This window comes from Mobula hypostoma, chromosome 24 (genome assembly GCF_963921235.1).
Source record: "Mobula hypostoma chromosome 24, sMobHyp1.1, whole genome shotgun sequence".
Classification (NCBI taxonomy): domain Eukaryota; kingdom Metazoa; phylum Chordata; class Chondrichthyes; order Myliobatiformes; family Myliobatidae; genus Mobula; species Mobula hypostoma.
The window spans coordinates 21,740,047-21,764,601 of record NC_086120.1 but is presented as its reverse complement, the minus strand read 5'-3'; the positions used below and the strand labels follow the sequence as shown (position 1 = coordinate 21,764,601).

Below are 24,555 nucleotides of genomic sequence, written 5' to 3'. Positions count from 1 at the left end.
CAGCCTTGGCCTGCGTAGTAACACTCCAAGTTAGAAGGGTTAGGTTCAAGTTTTGACTACACAGTTTTTGTCCCAATTTGTTACACTGCAGGAGCTGCATCTCTCAAAGAGATCTTAACCAACAGCAAAGACTCTTAACTGAAGTAACAAAATACTTCTAGATGCTCATTAAGAGCTATCAACATTTGACGTAAAGCAATGTGAAGAGATATTGGCATAGGTGAAGACATGCAGAGGAAGAGGTAAGAGTGGAGGGACGTGGCCTTTCGGAGATGGGAGGACATAACCACTGTGCTTAGAGAAGATTTCTTGGTGGATCATCTAATGAGAGGCCACTTGGATAAAACATAGAAATAAGAAGGGGATAGTCACCTTGGAGGGGTTACTTTATAGACAACCCCAATAATCAGCGGGACTTGAGCAGATCTGCTGAGAGTTTGCAGATAGTTGTGAGAATGGTAGGGTAACGTTAGTGGGAGATTTTAGTTTTCCCAGTATCAGCTGGGTCATCCAGAGTGCAAAGGGCCTGGATGGGATGGAATAAACTTGGGACAGAATAATACTGGACCTCCTCTTAAGGAACAAGGCTAACCAAGTAACCGAAGTGGTAGTTGGGGAGCGTTTTGGACACAGTAACCACAATTCTGTTAATTTTTAAATAGTTATGGAAAAAGAATGGAGCAGGGTCAACTTTGAGGGCATAAGGCAGGATCTAGTTGAGGTTGACTGGGTGACTCTATCGAAAGGCAAAGGAACAGTTAGCAAGAGGGAGGTATTTAAGAGCCATATCGAGAGTGCAGGAGCAATGTATTCTTAGGGTGAAAGGCTCGAAAGGTAAAGGTGAAAGGTACTAACAGTACATACTAAGCTCAGAAAACTCTAGCTGATGAGAAATATTGAGGCTCTGGTAAGGAAAAGGAAAGAAGCATACGTACATCACATGTAGGCAGCTGATTCTGAATGAATCTCTTGACAGATATAGAAGATTTAAGACCAGACTTGAGAGGAAATCAGATGGATTTGGCAGGCAGGATTAAAGATATGCCAAGAAGTTCTTCAGTTATGTTAAGAGTAAAAGGGAGACTAGGCAGAGACTAGATTCTCTTAAAGACCACCAGGCCAGGGCTGTCTATGTCTGGAGCTGCAGGAGATGGCTGAGATTTTTAATGTCTACTTCTCGTCAGTATTTCCTAAGGAGAATATCATGGATGCCGAAGAAATGAGGGTAATAAGTAGTGAGATCTTGGATCTGATTGAAACGTATAAGATCCTAAAGGGATTGGACAGGCTAGATGCAGGAAGATTGTTCCCGATGTTGGGGAGGTCTAGAACGAGGGGTCACAGTTTGAGGATAGAGGGGAAGCCTTTTAGGACCGAGGTTAGGAAAAACTTCTTCACACAGAGAGTGGTGAATCTGTGGAATTCTCTGCCACAGCAAACTGTTGAGGCCGGTTCATTAGCTATGTTTAAAAGGAAGTTAGATATGGCCCTTGTGGCTACAGGGGTCAGGGGGTATGGAGGGAAGGCTGGGTTCTGAGTTGGATGATCAGCCATGATCATAATAAATGGCGGTGCAGGCTCGAAGGGCCGAATGGCCTACTCCTGCACCTATTTTCTATGTTTCTATGTTTCTATAAGCAGATTATGGGAAAGGAGGTATTGCAGCCTTGAAGTGCATTAAGGTCGGCAAATCCCACAGGCCTGAACAAGAACACCCTGATTCTTATGAGAGGTCAGGGAAGAAATCGCAAAGGCCCTTGGAGAGAGATTTGCTTCATCATTAGCTACAGGAAAGGTTCCAGAAGACTGGAGGGTGGCAATGTTGTTCCATTGTTCAAGAAGGGTAGCACTACTTCTGTTCTTTAATGCTTCCTTAATCTATTTCACCGATTCCTCTCTGAGTTTATGTCTGTTTTTCTTTTGTCCACCCATATTTTGATCTTATCTGTCTTACTTCTCATCTCTGAAGCAGGCTGTAAAACTGAGAATAAAATCTGAGCAAGAGTACAAAAGCACAGTTCACTGAAAGTGCAGCGGTGAGGGCGTTTAGCACGCTGGCCTTCACCTATCAGAGTATGAAGCTGCCCGTTGGTGAGGCAGAACTGGTGGAGAGAGAAATAGAGCTGCTGTATATGGCCAAGGATCATAAAGTGTAGAATCAGAATGAGGCCATTCAGTCCATCGAGTCTGCTCCACCATTCCATCATGGCTGATTTATGATCCCTCTCGACCCCATTCTCCTCCCTTCTCTCTGTAACCTTTTGTGCCCTTACTAATCAACAACCTATCAACCTCCATTTTGAATATACCCAGTAACTTGGCCTCCACACATACCTGTGGCAATGAATTCCACAGATTCACCACCCACTGGCTAAAGGAATTTCTCCTCAACTCTATTCTAAAGGGATTTCCTTCCATTCTGAGGCTGTGCCCTCTGGCCCTAGACCCTCCCACTAATGGAAATCTCTTCTCCACGTCCATTTTATCCAGGCCTTTCAATATTTGGTAGGTTTTAATGAGAACCCACTCATTCTTCTAAAATCCAGCAGGTACAGGCCCATAGCAATAAAATGTTCCACTTATGTTAACTCTTTAATTCCTGGGATCATCATTGTAAACCTCCTCTGGAGCCTCTCTCTTATCATTGCTACCATCAAGGAGGAGGTACAGGAACGTGAAGACACACACTCAATATTTCAGGAACAGCTTCTTCTCCTTCACCATCAGATTTCCAAATGGACGATGAATCCATGAACACTACCTTAATGTTTTATCCCTCTCTTAATGTACTACTTTTTTTATATTGTAGTTTATGGATTTTATTATCATGTATTGCTGTCACAAAATAACAAATTTCATAACATATGCCAGTGATTTTAAACCTGATTCTTATTCCAATGGCAGCACATCCTTTCTTAGATATCCATTCACCCTGTCTCTATTGTAAAGCAAGGGTTGGGAGTCTAACATTATTCCCAGACAGACCATGAAGAAGTTGGTAGGTTTGTCAGCTCTGAACAGGATCTGATGAAGTACAACTCCCACCTTCCATAGAAAACAAAACCTGCTAAACCACAGCAAACCACTGGGGACGATTTACCGTTTCAGAAAGTCCTTGAAGCAGATGCGAAGTTTGTTGTGGTGTCTGAAAAGCTTGGGGTCATCAGGAATTTCAGACAAAAACACTTGAGCGACTTCCAATGGACCCTGAAATAAAAACAAAACATGGAACTGAATGCCTGCACTGCTTTATGTCCTGGAGCACCTATCACACAGCACCATGTTGTAATCTTGTTCATCCATCATTCTCCAACTTGCCCTCTTACTCTGTGATGTTATATGACAATCATCTGTATAAAAGAGAGAAATATGAAAGATGGACTGGGATATAAGCAGGGTATCATGCTCCCTTGTGTTATACTTTGGAGCTCCATTGTTCTGCCATATGTTATATTTGGGACCTTTATAATAGTACATTGTTTTATATTCCAGTTCATATATCAGACAAGCCTGTGGTTTACCCTGGACCATCCAATGAACTCTGTATGTCATTACTTGAACCAACATTGTATAGCTGTATGAATTGTCCTTTGGACCAGCCATAATGCTGCCTTGAGTGTGAGATCAGGTTTTTTCTTCGGTAACTTTCTGTTTTGTTCTGTTATTACAATGTTCTGAGTGTTGTCATCTAGCTCTGCCCTTTACACAGCTTTGATCTGCAGGTGGTAACTGTGACGATCTCCTTGGCTGAAGGAAGTGCTGAGATGTACCTCCTTCGGCTATTTAAAATAATCACAAAAACTGCAGAACAATTTGGGAAACCACACCAGTGTCAAGTAACAATTTACAGATAAACGACAGTCTCTCCCTCTGGTATACAGTAAAACATTGTCTTGCATTGTTCTTAATTCTCACGAGTCCATCTCCCTCAGACTGTCTCCTGAGACATTTTTAAGACCATAAGACAAAGGAGCAGAAGTCGGCCATTCGGCCCATCGAGTCTGCTTCGCCATTTTATCATGAGCTGATCCATTCTCCCACTTACATTTGACTTTTACATTTGCATTACATTTTACTTTGTTTATTTAGAGATACAGCACAGTAACAGGCCCTTTGCCCAACGGGACCAATTAACCTGCTAACTTGTACATCTTTGGAATATGGGAGGAAACCAGAGAACCTGGAGGAAGCCCACACATACACAGGGAGAACATACAAACTCTTCACAAGCAGCAGTGGGAATTGAACCCATGTCACTGGCACCACAGTAGCGTTACCCTGACCGCCACGCTACAGTGCCACCCGCAAATGCAAATGTACACACCTGATTGACGGTGGGGCCCACGGATCCCTGCAGCACCATCTGCAGCAGCTTCAGGTTGGGTGGGTTTTCACTTGTTGCTTTTGCCAGCTCGTAGGTCTTCTTCTGCATGTCCTCAATCACAGCTTCAATTGGCCTCAGGCTAATCTGGAAAAATATGGAACATTAACTGGAATCCAACTGAGGCTGGAAACGGGAGACTGATCTGCGGAATAAAATACATTGCCATCTGGGCAAATCACAAGTTGTTCCTTTAATGTCAATATTCTGCCCCATCCTAACCAGTCACTCCCCGTCCCCAGCATTGCCTGTAACACCCTGTTACAGTGCGTGCTCAGGCGACTCCAACGGGAATGAAGCTAAACTCAAACCCTGTGAACTACTTCCCCGTGTGTTGGTGTCCGACCCGTATAGTTAGAGGTAGTTAAACTCCTGCAGGATTCCTGCTCACACCGGGGGAGTGTGTGTACTATCCTCCGGGGGATAGTAATCGCTGGATTGCTGCCTGAGCCTCTTATCAGTGAGTGTAAGACTACACTGATTTGGCAGATGAATGTGTGGCTGAGGATCTGGTGCAGAGGGCAGGGTTTCAGATTACTGTATCATTGAGATCTCTTCCTGGGAATGTATGCTTTGAGCTCAATTTATTCAGAAAGCTTTATAACATTCTGACTACAGTAAAACTCCAAGGGTGTTGATGGGTAGAAATGAGCTTAATGTAAAAGCAACACGTAGCCTTTCCATGAAGCCACTGGGGACATTCAAGTATAAAAAAATGGTAACCACACATTTATTGGAAGGCAAATTGGTCTGCGGCTTGTTTTTCTGGATGAGATGGAGCTGAAGTCTGCCTCTTCTTGAGAGCTGAGTCAAAGAATCGTACAGCACAGGACAATCGTGCGCCCTTCAGCCCAACACGCTGATGCTGCCCACTGTTCCTATCTATACTAATCCCATTTACCTGCATTAGGTCATAGCCTTCAATGCTTTGAGGATAAATCTGTTACAGGACCAAGGGTATCGGATCAATGGTGCATGGCATTCTCTTCCAGCAGAGCCATTAACTCCATGTTCTATCTATTGTAACAGTCATTTTCACCAGTCTATGGTTAAATACAGTAGACTCTGGTTAATTGGGACATATTGGGACCAGTACATTTTTGGCTCAGGTAAATGGCTTCCCCAATTAGCTGGTTTCATGGAAATAGTTAAAAAGGTATTAAAAAAAAGACAAACTGAGTAATAACAAATTATGAATTTAAATGAAATACAGAACAAAGAACATTATCAATACTACTACAGTACTATAACACTGAGCATTAGTTTCTAATAAATACTTAGTGACAGAAGAATTAATCTGCATTGCGTTCTTTTGACTGTAAATGAACAAAATCATCTAGACACATAGTGCAGATAATGGACAGCCTTCATACAATGCTGTCGATTATTGCATCCTCCAAATCTTCATTTTCATTGTAACATTCAAAATGATTGAAGATACCTTCAAATTCTTCGTAGTTTCTAATTTGTTGAAGTAGTGAAATTGTTCCATTTTCAGTCCCAGCTGTTTCTGGCATCTCTAAGCCTGAATACTTGAAACCACAGTGACCAAAACAGTTCTGAATTTTGTTACTGCTTATTTTTTGCCAACTATCAGTGAACAAAAAAAAAATCGCTGCTTTTTGAACTGCACCGAACAAAAACTCACACAACTGACACGATTTAAAAACCGTTCACTCTAAGTATGGTTTTAGTGTCTAACAAATGCATGCAACTGACACAAGTTAGAAACTGATCAGCAACAGTTTCCTGCCCCAATTAAGCTGCATAGTGTCCCAAATAAGTGAATGGAAATGTGTAACTTTTCTTCTTCCAATCACACTGAGCCTCCCTCTCTTACTCCAGGACCAGATACACACGATGAATGCAACAGTGCGGCTCTCCGCACAATACCAGGTAGTTTGCTTCTCTCATTTTCACGTTATCCATGCACATCTTTTCCTTTCCCTTTCTTGACCTGTCCCTCCATCTCAGGGATAGATTGGTTATGCTGACTTCACTCCCTCCTAAAAGCTTCCCATTCCATTTCTCAGTTTGTCTGTCCCCATCTGTTCTGGCGATGCTGCCGTCCACACCTGTTTCTGGGACAATGCACTAACTTGGAGAGTCATGAGGTTCTGCAGGCTGTGACAGAAGGTAATGGAAGGTGATAGAAGTGGAAGAGTGGAAGTCAACCAAGGTTGCACCTTCATCATCACTGACAGGGCCATTTCCCTCACTTCCGTCACCACCGCTTTTCCTCCAACCCAGGACAATGAAAAATTTCCCATATCCTCACCTTCTACTCAACCAGCCTCTACATTCAACGGATCATCCTCTGTAACTTTCAACTCCCCCACTGAGATGTTAACATCAGAGTTTCTCCTTCCCTTCTCCCTCAGTATCTCAAACAGTCAGTTTCCTCCACGACTCCCTGGTCCACTGTTCAGTATGTTCTCTTTCTACACCAAACACAGACCAGGTGCCAATTTTCCAGAATACTTCTATTCAGCTTGTAAGAGTGACTGAGTTTCAAGTTGCCTATCACATTAGTTCTTCTTGCAACTTGACATGTTATAGCCTTCAGGTCTGAACTCTATATTCAACAATTTCAGATAACCAGCCATTCCAGATTTATTTCTCACATTTCCACTATTCAGTGTTTGTCTCTCCTCTTCTGGAATTTAGATTTCACTTATCTCGGCCCATCCATACCACCTACAGGCACAGCATTACTTCCCTTGATCGGCTAGCACCATTATTAACATTATTCACTTTCCTGGTCTCCACCCCTACACACCTTCCCCAGCTTTCCCTGCAGCTTGAAACTTGTTTCTCTTCTAACTTTCACTAGTTCTGGTGGGAAGTCATCAGTTTAAAATGTTGACTTGTTTCTCCCTCCACAGATGCCATTAGTCCCTCTGATTATTTCTAACATTCCTTCTTTTTTATTTCAGATTTCCTGAATCTGCAGTATTTTGGTTTTGAATTGCATTTGTGTATCTTCTTATCACATCCTCAAGCGAATCCAAATAGCTTTACAGTCAAGGACAGATTTAAAAAATGTAACCAAGTACAATTTCTTTGTGGATATTTACATGTAATCAGTGATGCTCAGCGGTCTAAGTAGGAGACAAAATGTGTGGCGTTCCAGCTATAGAGGTCAGTTTATCCAGCATGGCAGAGGTACTTGCATAGAATCAAAGCTATTCAGAGTAGTTGTAAAAGTTCTGAATTCTATTTCTTCCTGCAAGTAACTTTTCAAAATTTACCTGAACTTAAATTTTTGTTCTAATCAAAAAAAAAGATTAGCTTTGTCACAAGTACATTGAAACATCAAAACAGAGCAAAATGCTTCATTTGCGTTAACAAGTAACATTGTCAAAGGATGTGCTGGGGGCAGCCTGCAAATGCCGCATTGCTGCCGGTGCCAACATAACTTGACACAACTTACTAACCCTAACCCGTACATCTTTGGAACGTAGAAGGAAACCCACATGGTCACAGGGAGAACGTACAAACTCCTTCCAGACAGCAGGTGGGAATCGAACCTCAATCTTGCAGCTGGTGCTGTAAAATGTTTCGCTAACCGCTACGCACTACCATGGCTGCCCAAATGTTTCCTTCCACTCCTGCTACACTATTGTGACTCCCCAAGTGTTTCCTTTGGCATCCAACTAGACCATACGACATTGAAATAAACACACATACATAAAATGCAGAAATAAATGTAAACACCCATTTATACAAACAAATCCACATTCACATGATTAAATATCCACGTTATAAATACAAAAAATTCCTTAAATGCACAATATATCTTTCTAATTTCAACTGAATTCCTAATTCTGTTTGCACTTTCATAATTACCAAATGCTTAAATGATACACATTCCAAATATTTTGGCTATAATTGTTTTATACTTTCTCTGAGAACTGGCACTTACTTTACTCTGCTTATTCTGCTCATTTCATGTGCGTAATATTTTACAGCATCACAGAAAATCTTTCTATCAAGTATTTTTCTTCTACCAAACACACACAGAATTTGTAAAACAGTTGAATAATTTATATTTGTATTTACATTGTGCATTGTCACAATTTAAATATCCAGAGTACAGTTAATTAGATTGTAGTGTCAGGTCTGCCATGCAATTAACAGATCTTGAGACATGCAGAGCAAATTCCATCCCATAAATGGTAATGGAATTTAGTGTGATTAGTTGAGTAAGGGAGGTAAACTGAGAGACAATTTTCTTCCAATAATCTCAAGGCAAATTTACCTTCACCTGGACCATCAGACACAGCACTGATTTTAACGCTTTCTCCAAAGGAGCAAACTGTGGCATTGTGTAGAGATATTTCAATAATTCCAAGTTGTAGGGTGATCTTAAGACGTTTGGGAGGCTGGAGATGTAGGGTCCAAATGCTGTTGTCAGGGAAGTGGAATACAACAGGGATCTGTTGAGGGTTTTCAAATCATATATTGGGGACTCAAATGAAGTAAGGAGGGTGAGACTGAGATGAAGATACATCAAGTAGACAACTGGAAAGTTAGAAAGGAACAAAGTCAGATTTGTTGATGGAAAAAACCTGCAGCAAATGGTGCAGACAGAGAAATGGAAGGCAACCCACCTTGGATCCAGTGATGGAATCACGAAAGTCTGAAACTGATCCACCATGTCTATGGCAGTCGTCTATGGCCCTTGTGCTCTCTCCACTTTCACAGCCCTTCACCTGATCTTTCAGATAATTTTTCAATCTGGTACGGTTTCAGCCTTCATCATCCTTCCAACCATTGAGACCAGACCCAACCTTGACCCTCTTCATCATCCTTTCAACCTCTGAGATCAGACCCAACCCTGATCCTCGTCATCATCCTTCCAACCACTGAGATCAGACCCAACCCTGATCCTTTTCATCATCCTTCCAACCATTCAGACCAGACCCAACCCTGATCCTCTTCATCATCCTTCCAACCACTGAGATCAGACCCAAACCCTGATCCTCTTCATCATCCTTCCAACCACTGAGACCAGACCCAACCCTGATCCTCTTCATCATCCTTCCAATCACTGCGATCAGACCCAACCCTGATCCTCTTCATCATCCTTCCAACCATTGAGACCACACCCAACCCTGATCCTCTTCATCATCCTTCCAACCACTGAGACCAGACCCAACCCTGATCCTCTTCATCATCCTTCCAACCATTGAGACCAGACCCAACCCTGATCCTCTTCATCATCCTTCCAACAATTGAGACCAGACCCAACCCTGATCCTCCATTATCCTTCCAACCACTGAGATCAGACCCAACCCTGATCCTTTTCATCATCCTTCCAACCATTGAGACCAGACCCAACCCTGATCCTCTTCATCATCCTTCCAACCACTGAGATCAGACCCAACCCTGATCCTCTTCATCATCCTTCCAACCACTGAGACCAGACCCAACCCTGATCCTCTTCAACATCCTTCCAATCACTGAGACCAGACCCAACCCTGATCCTCTTCATTATCCTTCCAACCACTGAGATCAGACCCAACCCTGATCCTTTTCATCATCCTTCCAACCATTGAGACCAGACCCAACCCTGATCCTCTTCATCATCCTTCCAACCACTGAGACCAGACCCAACCCTGATCCTCTTCATCATCCTTCCAACCATTGAGACCAGACCCAACCCTGATCCTCTTCATCATCCTTCCAACAATTGAGACCAGACCCAACCCTGATCCTCTTCATCATCCTTCCAACCACTGAGATCAGAATCAACCCTGATCCTCATCATCATCCTTCCAACCACTGAGATCAGACCCAACCCTGATCCTCTTCATCATCCTTCCAACCACTGAGACCAGACCCAACCCTGATCCTCTTCATCATCCTTCCAAACACTGAGATCAGACCCAACCCTGATCCTCTTCATCATCCTTCCAACCATTGAGATCAGACCCAACCCTGATCCTCTTCATCATCCTTCCAATCACCGAGATCAGACCCAACCCTGATCCTCTTCATCATCCTTCCAACCATTGAGACCAGACCCAACCCTGATCCTCTTCATCATGCTTCCAACCACTGAGACCAGACCCAACCGTGATCCTCTTCATTATCCTTCCAACCACTGAGATCAGACCCAACCCTGATACTTTTCATCATCCTTCCAACCACTGAGACCAGACCCAACCCTGATCCTCTTCATCATCCTTCCAACCACTGAGACCAGACCCAACCCTGATCCTATTCATCATCCTTCCAACCATTGAGACCAGACCCAACCCTGATCCTCTTCATCATCCTTCCAACAATTGAGACCAGACCCAACCCTGATCCTCTTCATCATCCTTCCAACCACTGAGATCAGAATCAACCCTGATCCTCATCATCATCCTTCCAACCACTGAGATCAGACCCAACCCTGATCCTCTTCATCATCCTTCCAACCACTGAGACCAGACCCAACCCTGATCCTCTTCATCATCCTTCCAACCATTGAGACCAGACCCAACCCTGATCCTCTTCATCATCCTTCCAACCACTGAGACCAGACCCAACCGTGATCCTCTTCATTATCCTTCCAACCACTGAGATCAGACCCAACCCTGATCCTTTTCATCATCCTTCCAACCACTGAGACCAGACCCAACCCTGATCCTCTTCATCATCCTTCCAACCACTGAGACCAGACCCAACCCTGATCCTCTTCATCATCCTTCCAACCATTGAGACCAGACCCAACCCTGATCCTCTTCATCATCCTTCCAACCACTGAGATCAGAATCAACCCTGATCCTCATCATCATCCTTCCAACCACTGAGATCAGACCCAACCCTGATCCTCTTCATCATCCTTCCAACCACTGAGACCAGACCCAACCCTGATCCTCTTCATCATCCTTCCAAACACTGAGATCAGACCCAACCCTGATCCTCTTCATCATCCTTCCAACCATTGAGATCAGACCCAACCCTGATCCTCTTCATCATCCTTCCAATCACCGAGATCAGACCCAACCCTGATCCTCTTCATCATCCTTCCAACCATTGAGACCAGACCCAACCCTGATCCTCTTCATCATCCTTCCAACCACTGAGACCAGACCCAACCGTGATCCTCTTCATTATCCTTCCAACCACTGAGATCAGACCCAACCCTGATCCTTTTCATCATCCTTCCAACCACTGAGACCAGACCCAACCCTGATCCTCTTCATCATCCTTCCAACCACTGAGACCAGACCCAACCCTGATCCTCTTCATCATCCTTCCAACCATTGAGACCAGACCCAACCCTGATCCTCTTCATCATCCTTCCAACAATTGAGACCAGACCCAACCCTGATCCTCTTCATCATCCTTCCAACCACTGAGATCAGAATCAACCCTGATCCTCATCATCATCCTTCCAACCACTGAGACCAGACCCAACCCTGATCCTCTTCATCATCCTTCCAACAATTGAGACCAGACCCAACCCTGATCCTCTTCATTATCCTTCCAACCACTGAGATCAGACCCAACCCTGATCCTTTTCATCATCCTTCCAACCATTGAGACCAGACCCAACCGTGATCCTCTTCATTATCCTTCCAACCACTGAGATCAGACCCAACCCTGATCCTTTTCATCATCCTTCCAACCACTGAGACCAGACCCAACCCTGATCCTCTTCATCATCCTTCCAACCACTGAGACCAGACCCAACCCTGATCCTCTTCATCATCCTTCCAACCACTGAGACCAGACCCAACCCTGATCCTCTTCATCATCCTTCCAACCATTGAGACCAGACCCAACCCTGATCCTCTTCATCATCCTTCCAACAATTGAGACCAGACCCAACCCTGATCCTCTTCATCATCCTTCCAACCACTGAGATCAGAATCAACCCTGATCCTCATCATCATCCTTCCAACCACTGAGATCAGACCCAACCCTGATCCTCTTCATCATCCTTCCAACCATTGAGACCAGACCCAACCCTGATCCTCTTCATCATCCTTCCAACCACTGAGACCAGACCCAACCCTGATCCTCTTCATCATCCTTCCAACAATTGAGACCAGACCCAACCCTGATCCTCTTCATTATCCTTTCAACCACTGAGATCAGACCCAACCCTGATCCTTTTCATCATCCTTCCAACCATTGAGACCAGACCCAACCCTGATCCTCTTCATCATCCTTCCAGCCACTGAGATCAGACCCAACCCTGATCCTCTTCATCATCCTTCCAACCATTGAGATCAGACCCAACCCTGATCCTCTTCATCATCCTTCCAATCACTGAGATCAGACCCAACCCTGATCCTCTTCATCATCCTTCCAACCATTGAGACCAGACCCAACCCTGATCCTCTTCATCATCCTTCCAGCACTGAGACCAGACCCAACCCTGATCCTCTTCATCCTCCTTCCAAACACTGAGACCAGACCCAACCCTGATCCTCTTCATCATCTTTCCAACCACTGAGATCAGACCCAACCCTGATCCTTTTCATCATCCTTCCAACAATTGAGACCAGACCCAACCCTGATCCTCTTCATCCTCCTTCCAACCACTGAGATCAGACCCAACCCTGATCCTCTTCATCATCCTTCCAACCATTGAGACCAGACCCAACCCTGATCCTCTTCATCCTCCTTCCAACCACTGAGACCAGACCCAACCCTGATCCTCTTCATCATCCTTCCAACCATTGAGACCAGACCCAACCCTGATCCTCTTCCAATTCTTTTACCAATTAATAAATCTGTGCCCCATGGTTACTGACCTTAAGTGGAACATTAAATTTAATTCTGGGCAGCGCACAGAAAGAATATTTTGTACATGGCAAAAATATACAGAACAAATACACTGGATTGATAGAGAACTTCAAGTGTTAGAGTCGTAAAGTACTACGGTGCAGAAAGGTGCCCTTTGGCCCACCTGCTCTGTGCTGACCTAGTCTTCTGCCTAGTTCCATCTACCTGCTCCTGGACTATAGTCCTTCACACCCCTTTCATCCATGAATTCACATTAGTTTATAAAGAGGGTTTGCACAAATCTGGCTTATACTTCTCTGAGTTTATAAGATTGAGGAGGGGTCTGATAGGGAATTTGTAAAGAAATTATTTCCCTTTTGCGGGTTATCCAGTCCAAAGGGACACAATCTAAAAATTCAAGCCAGGAAATCAGAAAGCATTTTGTTGCACAAAGGTTGTAGAAATCTGGAACTCTCTGTAGGTTGCCAGTTCCATCAAAACTCTCAGGACTGAGAATAATTATCATTAGGTAAAGGCATTGATGATCATAGTACAAAGGCAGTGATCAGATTTCAGCTGGAGATTGGAAAAGATCTAATAGGAAGAGCAGAAAAGGCTTGAGGGCTGACTGGGCCACCCCGTTTGATGCTTCAGAGAGCAGGGTTAAAAACTCCCACCTTTCTGATGTACGAACAGTGTTGAAGATGGAGCCAAGCTGATCTCTAGTGCTGGAATCCCTGAGCAGATATCACCTCACCTCCTGTTTCTCTATCACATTGATCCTGGTCTTGATGTATGGGAAAGCGTGTAAGGTTGTCAGGATGGTTTTACGCTTATACTGCTGGCTAAGCTCCCCGTGGGCCCGACCATTTAGTGTGTATGGGGTGCTGTAGATAAACCGCCTCAGATTAGAATTCCTCTCGTAGTTGCTGACTCGGTTTTTCAGCTCATACGCTTCGAAGAATGGCTCCACGTAGGTCACCTGGATGTAGCCCTGTGAAGCAGAGAGTGTTTCATTGGTTTATTCATCTTCTCAAACTCAAGTTACTTGTACTTTCCAGTCTGTTTGCAGGCAGGCAATCAGGAGTAGGAATCCTATGTAATTTTAACCCTTTGAACCCTGAAGCTATTTGTGACCTCTTATTGCCATCATGACTCAGAACATGAAACTGGTGGTTGGGTACACCTGGATCCTCCCAGATGTGTGTGCAGGTTAAAGGCTGATTTATACTTGTGCGTCAAACGTACACCGTAGGTACCGCGTACCCTATGCCGTAGGGTGACGTGCACCTCCCCAAAAACGTAACATATGCGTCGCGGCGACGCAGACTGCAACAACTGTGATTGGTCCGCTTGGTAGCATCGCATTTCCTCTTACGCATTTCCAGTTGCTCTTCTCCGCCATGTCTGTACACTGATGCGAAATAAATGGTTGGAGACGATGAACCAAATCGTCAAATCTACCTGCCGACATCCGAAAAGATTTTAAATGCATTTCCTGGTCCATGTCTCTCACGAAGAAACTCAACACAGTGGCATAGAAACCCCACTGTCAACTAGCGTTTTGGCGGTGAATTGCAGAGCAACGCAGACACAACTACGCATGCTCACTACGGCGTAGGGCTACGTAAAAGTATAAATCAGGCCTACGGTGTAGCCCGTATGCACAAGTATAAATCAGCCTTCGGTGTTTGCCACTGCTGGCCCTCGGGAAGTTTAATGGTCCCACTTAGCACAATGTAACAACCTTGCGCAATCTGTGAACAGAATGGGTCGCAGCTTTGTACTGTCCCTCTACCGAATGGGGCTCACAGGGGCCAGCTCTGCTTGTACACGGACTAGGCCCTGTACTTTTAGAGTCACTGCTCAGCCTTTGCAGAGACCAGATCCCACACTGCTACAGTGTGCGTGCTCTGCCTATGCAGACCAGATCCCACGGACACAGTGACACTACTCCAAGCCTCAAAGTCATGCAATGACTCAGCTCTGAGTGCATCCCTGGCACCCTGCCATACCCAGCCAGTACAGCCATGCCTGCTCCATCTCCCCCGGTATTTTTGTTCTTGGTTTCATGAACAGTTCATTTGATGACACCAGTGACAGTGTAAAACACACCTTATCGGGTCGCAGGCTTTCCTTCTTAACTGGTGAAGAATCCTTGATAATCTCCACACGATCTTTTCCAAACATCTGCTTGTAAAATTCCTACAGCAAACAAATGCATTAAGTAGAAACTTCAGCTGCAAAGCATGCACTGAGCCCATCAGAGCCATAAATAGATTTTACTTAAGAAGCAGGAGGAGGCCATTCAGCCCATTGTGCCTGCTCCACCACTCGATAAAGTCAGGCTGAGGTCCCCTACCTCAGCACCAGGTTTGTGCACCAGCCGCACTTCCCTGCATATCCAAAACTCTGTTGATTTCTAAAATTAACATATTAATTAACAGACCTTTCTCAGACCTTTTGGGTCTCACTGCCTTCTGGGCAGAACTACAATCACATTCATTTTCTATATCCTTTCCTGTCATCTAATTCCCTCTGAATTATATGATTTGGAAGAACAGTGGTACTGACTACCGGGCTGCTAACCTCATCACTTCTGCCATATAGGCCTGATCCTGATTTTCGGTGCATGTGTGGGGATTGCAAGTCCTCCTTACAACTCCCTACTAATCCCAGGTGGTGGAATTGGACAAGACCGGTCTGGGGCCTACTCCCGTTTCAGGAGCATTTTTCCACGTCACTGAGATGTGAGAGCATCCTCGATCCATTACCTCTAGCCTCGAGGAGATCTCCACCAGTTTAGTGATCCCTGGTTCCTTGTAGACGTACTCCTGCTCGTTCAGCTCTCCAAACAGCGGCCCGTAGAATCCAACACGGAAATATGTCCCAAACATTCTCTTATTATCCTGCAAAATATGATTAGAAGAATAGACACTTTCACCGGAAGGCGATTTTTTTTTTTGACAGATTAAAATTTCTGTAGCTGACGTAACAAATAAACTCAGGGAGGAGTGGTACATTTCAAAATCCAGTCCCACTCTGATCACCAACCAGTTTAATTCTTCCCACCATACACTCATCCATCATTACCTCTCCCTGCTCTCCTTTTACCCTTTCTCTCTCCTGACCCTCTTCCCTCCCCAGCCTTCCTCTCTTTCCCTGTTTTATCCTCGCTTCCCTCCCCACCTGGATTTCTTTCCCTCTCCGTCCAGCTCTCTCCCACCCCAATGCTTTCCAAGTATGGCAGTAAACGTAGGGGTGGTAATTCGACCACATAATGCCTCATGACTGAACAGTGCAAAGGAATAAGAAAAGAGGAAGTAGTACAAGGCGGTAGGTGATGGGTGAAACCAGGAGAGGGGGTGGGGTGAAGTAGAGAGCTGCAAAGGTGATTGGTGAAATAGATTGGAGAAGGGGGAAATCCGATAGGAGAGGGCAGAAGACCATGGAAGAAAGGGAAGGGGGAGGAGAACCAGCAGGAGGAGATGGGCAGGTAAGGAGATAAGGTGAAAGATGGGAATGGGAATGGGTGAATGGTGAAGGAGGGGGCAATTTCTGGAACTTCCAGAAAACTCTTGAGCTTCCTAGCTCTTTACTTCACCCCTTCCCCCTCTCGGTTTCACCTATCACTTGCCACCTTGTACTTCTTCCTCCCCTCCCCCAACCTTCTTCCTCTGACTTCTCATCTTTTTTTCCAGTCCTGCTGAAGGGCCTCGACCTGAAATCGACTGTTTACTCTTTTCCATAGATGCTGCCTGACCTGCCGAGTTCCTCCAGCGTTTTGTGTGTGTGTGTGTGTGTTGCTTGGATTTCCATCGTCTGCAGGTTTTCTCGTGCTTGTGAGCACAATCTTGTCCCAACCTGATATAGAAGGTTAAGCAGTTCCATAAGTTGCAAAGAGAGGAAGGAAGTTTAAGATCATGTTCTCCTCCCCAGCTCAGAGGCACTGTGACCTCATGGTGGGGAGGAGATCATGAGTTTAAATTTCCTTCAGTGATATGGTTTGTCAGTAGCATAGAAATGCCACCTTTTGGGTTCAATCCCAACCTCTGGTGCTGTCCATGTGGAGTTTGCATAGCATTCCTGTTAGTGCGTTGATTTCCTCAGCTAGTATGTTAATTGGCCACTGTAAATTGCCCCTGTATGTAGGTAAGTGCGATATCTGAGAGGCGGGGAGTTGACAGGAGTATGGGGAGAATTTGTTACAGGAAAAAATAATGGTGGTGGTGGGGGGGCGGGGGGTTGGAATTGCTCTGTGAGCTAGCATTGACTCGATGGGCCTAAATGACGTCCTGCATTATTGTATGGAAACATAAGGCATAGTCAATGATTAGCACTTCTTGGCCCCTCCTAGCTGACAGCCATACTGATCCCTGCAACTTAAAGGACCCATTCAAGAAGAATGTATAGCAAAGTAAATGATCAAAATGGTTAGTGGACTTCTCAGTGAGGAATGGGAGGGGCGGAGGGAGAGAATGGGAAGGGTTGCATGTTCTTTCAAGCAGATTATGACAATAACATCAGTGCTTGTGGTCGTACTGCACACACCAGAACCCCCAACATCTTCCCAACGCACTTACCTCACGCAGGATCAGATCAAATATTTCCTTCAGGACTCCGTGAATAGCAGATAGTTTTTTAATATTCCGATGAAATTCAGCAATCGGAATAATCAGCTTGTAAATTTCATAAACGGCTTCGTAGAGTTCTGCCTTTAAAAACAACCAAGAGTTTTCATGTTTTATAACCACACTTTGAAAAGAGCAATACGAGATAGCAAAACTCCAGGTCAAAGTGCACCTCCTTTAAAATAGGAATTCTTTTTTTGTGTTACAGGTCATGATGCAAGGGATGGCAACACTATTCCATGTCAGGGTGACAATGGATTAATGATGCAATTAGTTCTGTCGACATCACAAGCTGTTGAAAGATCAGTGCTTATAGCACAGAAGCCCTTTTTTGCCCCTACTGGCTCCTTGAAGGATTATTAACACAGCTGTAGGTGAGGCGAAGTACATTGTGATAGCTCTTTGACACTGCTGACATTGATGCAGCAAGCAACTGCCGCTCAGACTAAACACTGGATAAAGATCCCTTTATATTAATTAATTAAATAATCAAAGAACAGACAGAGTACATTCTGGTACAAAATATGAGTGATTTGTCTAATTTTTCTGTTCTTAGCTTGCAGAGAATGTAAACATAAAGCTTCGTGACAATAATATTTCCAGGAATCCTGTTATTACGGCCAATCTGGTGAGCCCTACTATCCAGCTTGCTCCTCCATCCGTTCCCATGTTTCAAGCAAGTTCCATTCTGGAAATCGAGAAATAGAATCCTCATTCTTAGCGGCAGACTTACAAGGGCTGAACACATACCTTGTTGAAGAGTTTAGCCGCCTCATCCAACAACTCCAAGAGACCCTCTTCACTGAGCAAGTTTCCTGTCCAGATACCCTCCCTCTCCATGGAAAAGATCTCTTCTGACACCAAAGATTCCTCCAGGACGTTGACGGAAATTTTCTGGTGAGAAATCCAAGAGCCATCAGTTGCCAAAACAACACCAAGGACCACCAAGCAACCCTTGGCCAATTGCCAACAGCCAGTCAAAGGATATGAAGCTCGAAGAGCCAAGAACCAACTAACAGCCATTCCTTAAGAGTCTGAGCAACTTCCTGTCTTAATATCCTAATACATTTTAAAATCAGAAATTAATTAATTTATTTATCCAGAAACTATCTTTTAAAACATTATGATATTCAAAAGTATATATTGGTAAATTTGATAGAATATGTCCTCAAGAGTTGAATGTCAGGCGATAAACTAGGTAAAAGCCATCAAGCTGCAACTCTCCTTTGTCAAATCAGACTTTGACAAGCAACCAAACCAAAAATAAAGCTATACTGAAAAAATATGATGCTACTAGCAATTTTCAGTAAATGTTCACTCTTTTATTGAAGGTCACTGGCTCTGGAAGTGGTGCAACCTTTACCTTCATTCATCAGGGGACATGACAGAGGTCTGAAGCTTCTGATGAAATTAAATGTGGCAGATTATGGGAAAGTGGTCTCACCTGCCCAGTCAGGAACCAAGCTCGTAGGAATCAATATGTGGCAGATGCTGCCCCAAGCTCTCTCTCTCAAACACTCCCTGTCAAATGCCAAATTCTGGACATGTTTGTAAGACTTGGCAGTGGCATTCATTTCTGCACATGACCACCTGGAATTCCCTCACCAAACCTCTCCAACTTTGCTTTCAACATTCATCGCAAAACCAAGCTTTTAGTCACCTAACATAACATTTTCTATCATTCTTTGTCAGATGGTGTTTTACAACACTCCCATGTCACAGCCTGAAAGTTTTCTTATGCTCATCGAATATTGGAAGTGCACAGTGCTGAAGGAGGCCATTTGGTCCATCATGTCTATGCCAGCTCAATAAGGGCTACCCACCTTAACCTCACCTTCCAGCTCCAGATCCTTAACAAGCAGCTCATGGCTGTTCAACTATACATCAAAACACTGTTTAAATAGGTTGGGGTTTCTGCATCTACAGTACCACTCTTCATATGGTGAATTCCAGACTCCTTGTGGCTGCTCAGTGAAAATAATCTTCCTTATCTCTTCTCAAATCTTTTTGTCCTTAACTAGATTTATATCCTTAGTTTTTAAGCCTTCAGCTAAGTGAAATAGTAACAGGTACATGTTAAGAGTGAATTTTTTTCAGTTCTTAATCCTTTCAACTCTCTAGGCCTCTCAGACTTTTATAGGCCTCAGTTAAGTCCTCTCAGCCTTTGCTGATTTAACTAAAACTATTTGCAGCCTATTCATGGAAAAGAGTAAACAGTTGACATTTTGGAAGAAGATCTGATGAGGGGTCTCGGCCCGAAACGTCTAAAGTTTACTCTTTTCCATAGATGCTGCCTGACCTGCTGAGTTCCCTCCACCATTTTGTGCCTGTTGCTTGGGTTTCCAGCGTCTGCAGATTTTTCTCTTATTTGTGACCCAGCCGATTCGTTCTTGCCCCTTGACTAAAAATTTCCAGTCCTGGCAAGGTGAGCTTCCTCTGCACCCTTTCAAATACAGTCACATCTTTCGTATCCATCAAGCAGCCCTGCAACAACATCACCTCAACGCACCCCGAAAGTACCTGAATGGACATTGAACCCATGAACACTACCTCACTTTTTAAAATATATTATTTCTGTTTTGCACTGTTGTTAATCTAATTACTTAATATACAAACACATACTGCATTTTTTACTTATTTTTTTCGATATTATCATGTATTGCATTGAACCGCTGCTGCTAAGTGAACAAATTTCACGACACATGCTGGTGATAATAAACCTGATTCTCATTCTGATTCTTTCCTACAATGTGATGACCAAAACATTTGCGGTGCTCAGCTGCAGCCTAACAAGTATTGCATAGCACAACCTCCCTGCTCTAACATTTCTAATTAAGGAAAGCATCCTATATCCATTTTTATCTAACTGCTCTGTTTCCTTTACACATCCGTTGACAAATCTCCAAGGGACCTCAGTGTTTATATCCTCCCTTTTACTGTATATTCCATTTCAAGGATACATCTCCCCAGAGGCAAGAACTCACACTTCTCTCAGTACAATTCCTTTTAGAACATAGAAATCTACAGCCTATTACAGGCCCTTCAGCCCACAATGTTGTGCCGACCATGTAACCTACTCTAGAAACTGCCTAGAATTTCCCTACCGCATAGCCCTCAGAGTCTCTTAAAAGTACTTATCTAAGAGCCTCTTAAAAGACCCTATTATATCTGCTTCCACCACCGTCGCCGGCAGTGCATTCCATGCACCCACCACTCCGTGTGAAAAACTTACCTCTGACCCTTGTAGCTACTTCCAAGCACCTTAAAACTATGTCCCCCTTATTTTAGCCATTTCGGCCCTGGGAAAAAGCCTCTGGCTATCCAAGAGATCAATGCCTCTCATCATCTTATGCACCTCTATCAGGTCACTTCTCATCCTCTGTCGCTCCAAGGAATAAAGGCCAAGTTCACTCAACCTATTCTCATAAGGCATGCTCTCCAATCCAGGCAACATCCTTGTAAATCTCCTCTGCACTCTCTCTATAGTATCCACATCCTTCCTGTAGTGAGGTGACCAGAACTGAACACGGTACTCCAAGTGGGGTCTAACTAAGGTCATGTAACAATACCTCATGGCTCTTGAACTCAATCCCATGGTTGATGAAGGCCAACGCACCATACACCTTCTTAATAGCGCTGTCAACCTCCACAGCCACTTTGACTGTCTTATGGACATGGACCTCAAGATCTCGCTGATCCTCCACACTGCCAAGAGTCTTACCATTAAGTCTCTTTTGCTACTTCTTTGCTCAATCGACCAGTCGATATGCCCTCCTCTTCCCTGTCAACTACGTGGCCAATTTATATTAAAAAGTGCCACGGAGATGCAAGTTGTTATCACATACTGGCAGAAGCTGACCTGGAAGCTGACACTGCCCATGGGCAGATGGACAGATCCATCAACGCGGTTGAGATATTCAGCCACCAGGGCAGCACTGTGCACCACACAGTGGGCCGCCTCGGCAAAGCACTTTCTCTCAATGTGCTTCGTCACGATGTTCCGCAGCCACATCAGGCGAAGGTCCACGTAACTCTGCAAACCTTTTGCAGTCCTAGAGAAAGCACAAACCGCACACTGCAATAAGTCACCTCTGCATCGCGCAGGATAGGGGCCGTATTTACCACCCATTCACGTAGCAAACTTTCTTAGCCTTGCTCATTAGTAGGTGTGAAGCATACCTTGTATGGTGAAGGAGGAAAGGATTTACACGTATGGGCATAATTATATCACAGCAATTAGTGCTATTGTGTCACAGCTCCAGCAATGCAGGTTCAATCCTGACCCCAGCCTCTGTCTGTGTGGATTTCCACACTCCTGCTTTCCTCTAACATTCCAAAATCACCATGGTAAATTAGACCATAAGACCATAAAATATAGGAACGGAATCAGGCTGTTTGTCCCCATTGAATCTGCTCCACCATTTCATCATGGCTGATCAAATTTTCCTCTCAGCCCCAGTCTCCTGCCTTCCACCCTATGTCCCATCATACCCTGACCAATCAAAAATCTATCAACCTCTGCCTTGAAGAGACATAAAGACTTGGCCTCCACTGCTGCCTGTGGTGACAAATTCCACAGATTCACCCCCCCCCCTCGGGCTAAGTTAATGAACCTTAGGGTATTACTCATAATTTAGGTGGGTGGCTGGAGAATTGGGCGAAGCTGATGGGTGTGCTGTAGGCTACAGGGAAATGGGGGAAGGGATGGGGTCGATAGGAGTGTAATAGGCTACAGGGAAATGGGAAGAGACAGAGTTGATGGGAGTGTAATAGGCTACATGGAAATAGGGGGAAGGGATGGGGTTGATGGGAGTGTAATAGGCTACAGGGAAATGGGGGAAGGGACAGGTTGATGGGAGTGTAATAGGTTACAGGGAAATGAGGAGAAGGGACGGGGTTGATGGGAGTGTAATAGGCTACAGGGAAATGGGGGAAGGGACGGGTTTGATGGGAGTGTAATAGGCTACAGGGAAATGGGGGGAAGGGAGGGGGTTGATGAGTGTGTAATAGGTTACAGGGAAATGGGGGGAAGGGACAGGGTTGATGGGAGTGTTAGTCAAACCAGCATAGATTTGACTAACCAAATGGCCACGTTGTAAGAATTTACCTTCCTGATTTGGAGACAGATGAGACGATCTCTATGGTTTTCCTCATTATTATTGTAAACCCAGAAATTATTGACACACAAAGGAATACCTAGGACTGGGAAAGTCCATTGTCACTGATCTGGCTGAGTCCAAGTTATGTCCAAAGAGGCCACGACTTGGATAGGATAGGTGATTATCAGCAATAAATGACACAGCCCTGCCCGTGCAGAAAAATCAGTCAGAGGAATCCCGATAAATCATGGGGGACACTGGTTTGAAATTCACAGATGCTTCTGTTGCCAGATGGGACAACCTGATCCTTTCCTGAGCTCCGTGTGCTGCAGCTTCCATCACCAGTAGGTTCATCTGTAGGGCCCAGAGACCTGGTTCTAATAAAAAGCTGCCAAATATTGAGGGTCAAAGGTGAATGGGCAATCCAGATTACTGGATCTGTCACTCAACAGTGTTTAAGCATGGAACATTAGTTAAAAGAGAGATTGGAGTTTTCCAACAGGTCACCGTCCCACCACCACCGCTCGGCAATCCCCTCACACACCGTACATAATAGAGGGACAGTTCAATGTCCTCGAAGGCATTACCTGTACATGAGGTCAATCTGCATGTCCACATCGTGGGGGAATTCCTGCAGCTTCACTACGTCACACAATACTGCATTCAAATTCTGCAAAAGCTCTTTCACCTGAAAGATCAGTCACTTTGTAATCATTAATTACCTCACTTATTTATTATACTTTCAGTAAGACTGATCAGTTAATCTCACGAGGGGTTGGTACAGTCCCACTACAAACTGAGCTGCTGCCTCACGGTTCTAATGACCCAGCTTCCGTCCTGATCTCTGAGGTTTGCTCATTCTCCACACAATGTAAATTGTCTGCTGTTCGGTATCTGTAGTTATGAGTTGGAGCAAAGAATGTTGAATAATCTCACTTATAAATTTTCCTTTAGGTCTTCACCAAGTTAAATTCTCAGATATTGCATCTGCTCTCTTTCTTGCTCCCACCCTTCCTTGAAAAACGCTTCCTAATGACTGCTGGCATAGCCACACTCATTTCTCAGAAAGACAGAGAGAGGCAACGATCTGTTGGCTCAGGGAATACAAGTTGGACAGAGCTGGTCTACGCTGGTGGCTGTCCCAGTCTCAGTACCAAGAAGAACCCCGCTGCCTCTGCGGTTCTTTATGTTATCCACTGAGCTTCTGGCCCGATGTGCCTCAGGTGAAGCACAGTGGTAGAGGTAGACCCCCAGACCAGTTGGACCAACTCTAAAAGAATAGAGAAAGCCAAGACCAGGATTCTTGATCTGTCCTCATGCCCTGTATCCTGTGCAACACCCACTTAGACAAGTGTTGTTAATCTCCAGCGACAGCCTGAAGGCCTCAAGCCAGACAATCAGAGGTACGTGGGCAGGGCTCAGGCTGAATTTTCCTGGCCTGATTCCCAGGCTGAGGTCCAGTCTGAAGATAGTCCTGAGACTGGATGCTTCAGAACAATATCAGCATCTCAAGCCAGTAACCAGAAACATTGACACCATCTGATTCACAGCCAACAAGGCTGCTGCACCAACAGAACACAAATCTCACAGTTCCTACAAAACAAACATATCAATTGAGGCTTAGAGTTTGCTTACCTGCCCAGGGAAACTGGTTTTCTCCATGGCCCTGTCTGTTTCCAGATAAGTTTGGATCATACCAAGGGATGTCTGGAGA

General features: G+C 44.5%; 1 protein-coding gene across 1 annotated transcript in view; it reads right to left on the bottom strand.

Moving 5' to 3' along the window:
* Positions 1 to 24,555, bottom strand: part of LOC134337483 (dedicator of cytokinesis protein 8-like) — a 244,031-nt gene that overhangs the window by 5,265 nt on the left and 214,211 nt on the right. Inside the window, exons 36-45 of the mRNA XM_063032540.1 lie at positions 24,477 to 24,555; positions 23,429 to 23,529; positions 21,602 to 21,794; positions 18,493 to 18,636; positions 17,695 to 17,826; positions 15,886 to 16,020; positions 15,227 to 15,316; positions 13,869 to 14,105; positions 4,325 to 4,468; positions 3,101 to 3,207 (exon numbers count right to left, since the gene is read on the bottom strand). The exon at positions 24,477 to 24,555 is cut by the window's right edge and continues 80 nt beyond it. Coding sequence (XP_062888610.1) covers positions 3,101 to 3,207; positions 4,325 to 4,468; positions 13,869 to 14,105; positions 15,227 to 15,316; positions 15,886 to 16,020; positions 17,695 to 17,826; positions 18,493 to 18,636; positions 21,602 to 21,794; positions 23,429 to 23,529; positions 24,477 to 24,555 — 1,362 coding nt within the window. The remainder of the gene's footprint in view (positions 1 to 3,100; positions 3,208 to 4,324; positions 4,469 to 13,868; positions 14,106 to 15,226; positions 15,317 to 15,885; positions 16,021 to 17,694; positions 17,827 to 18,492; positions 18,637 to 21,601; positions 21,795 to 23,428; positions 23,530 to 24,476) is intronic.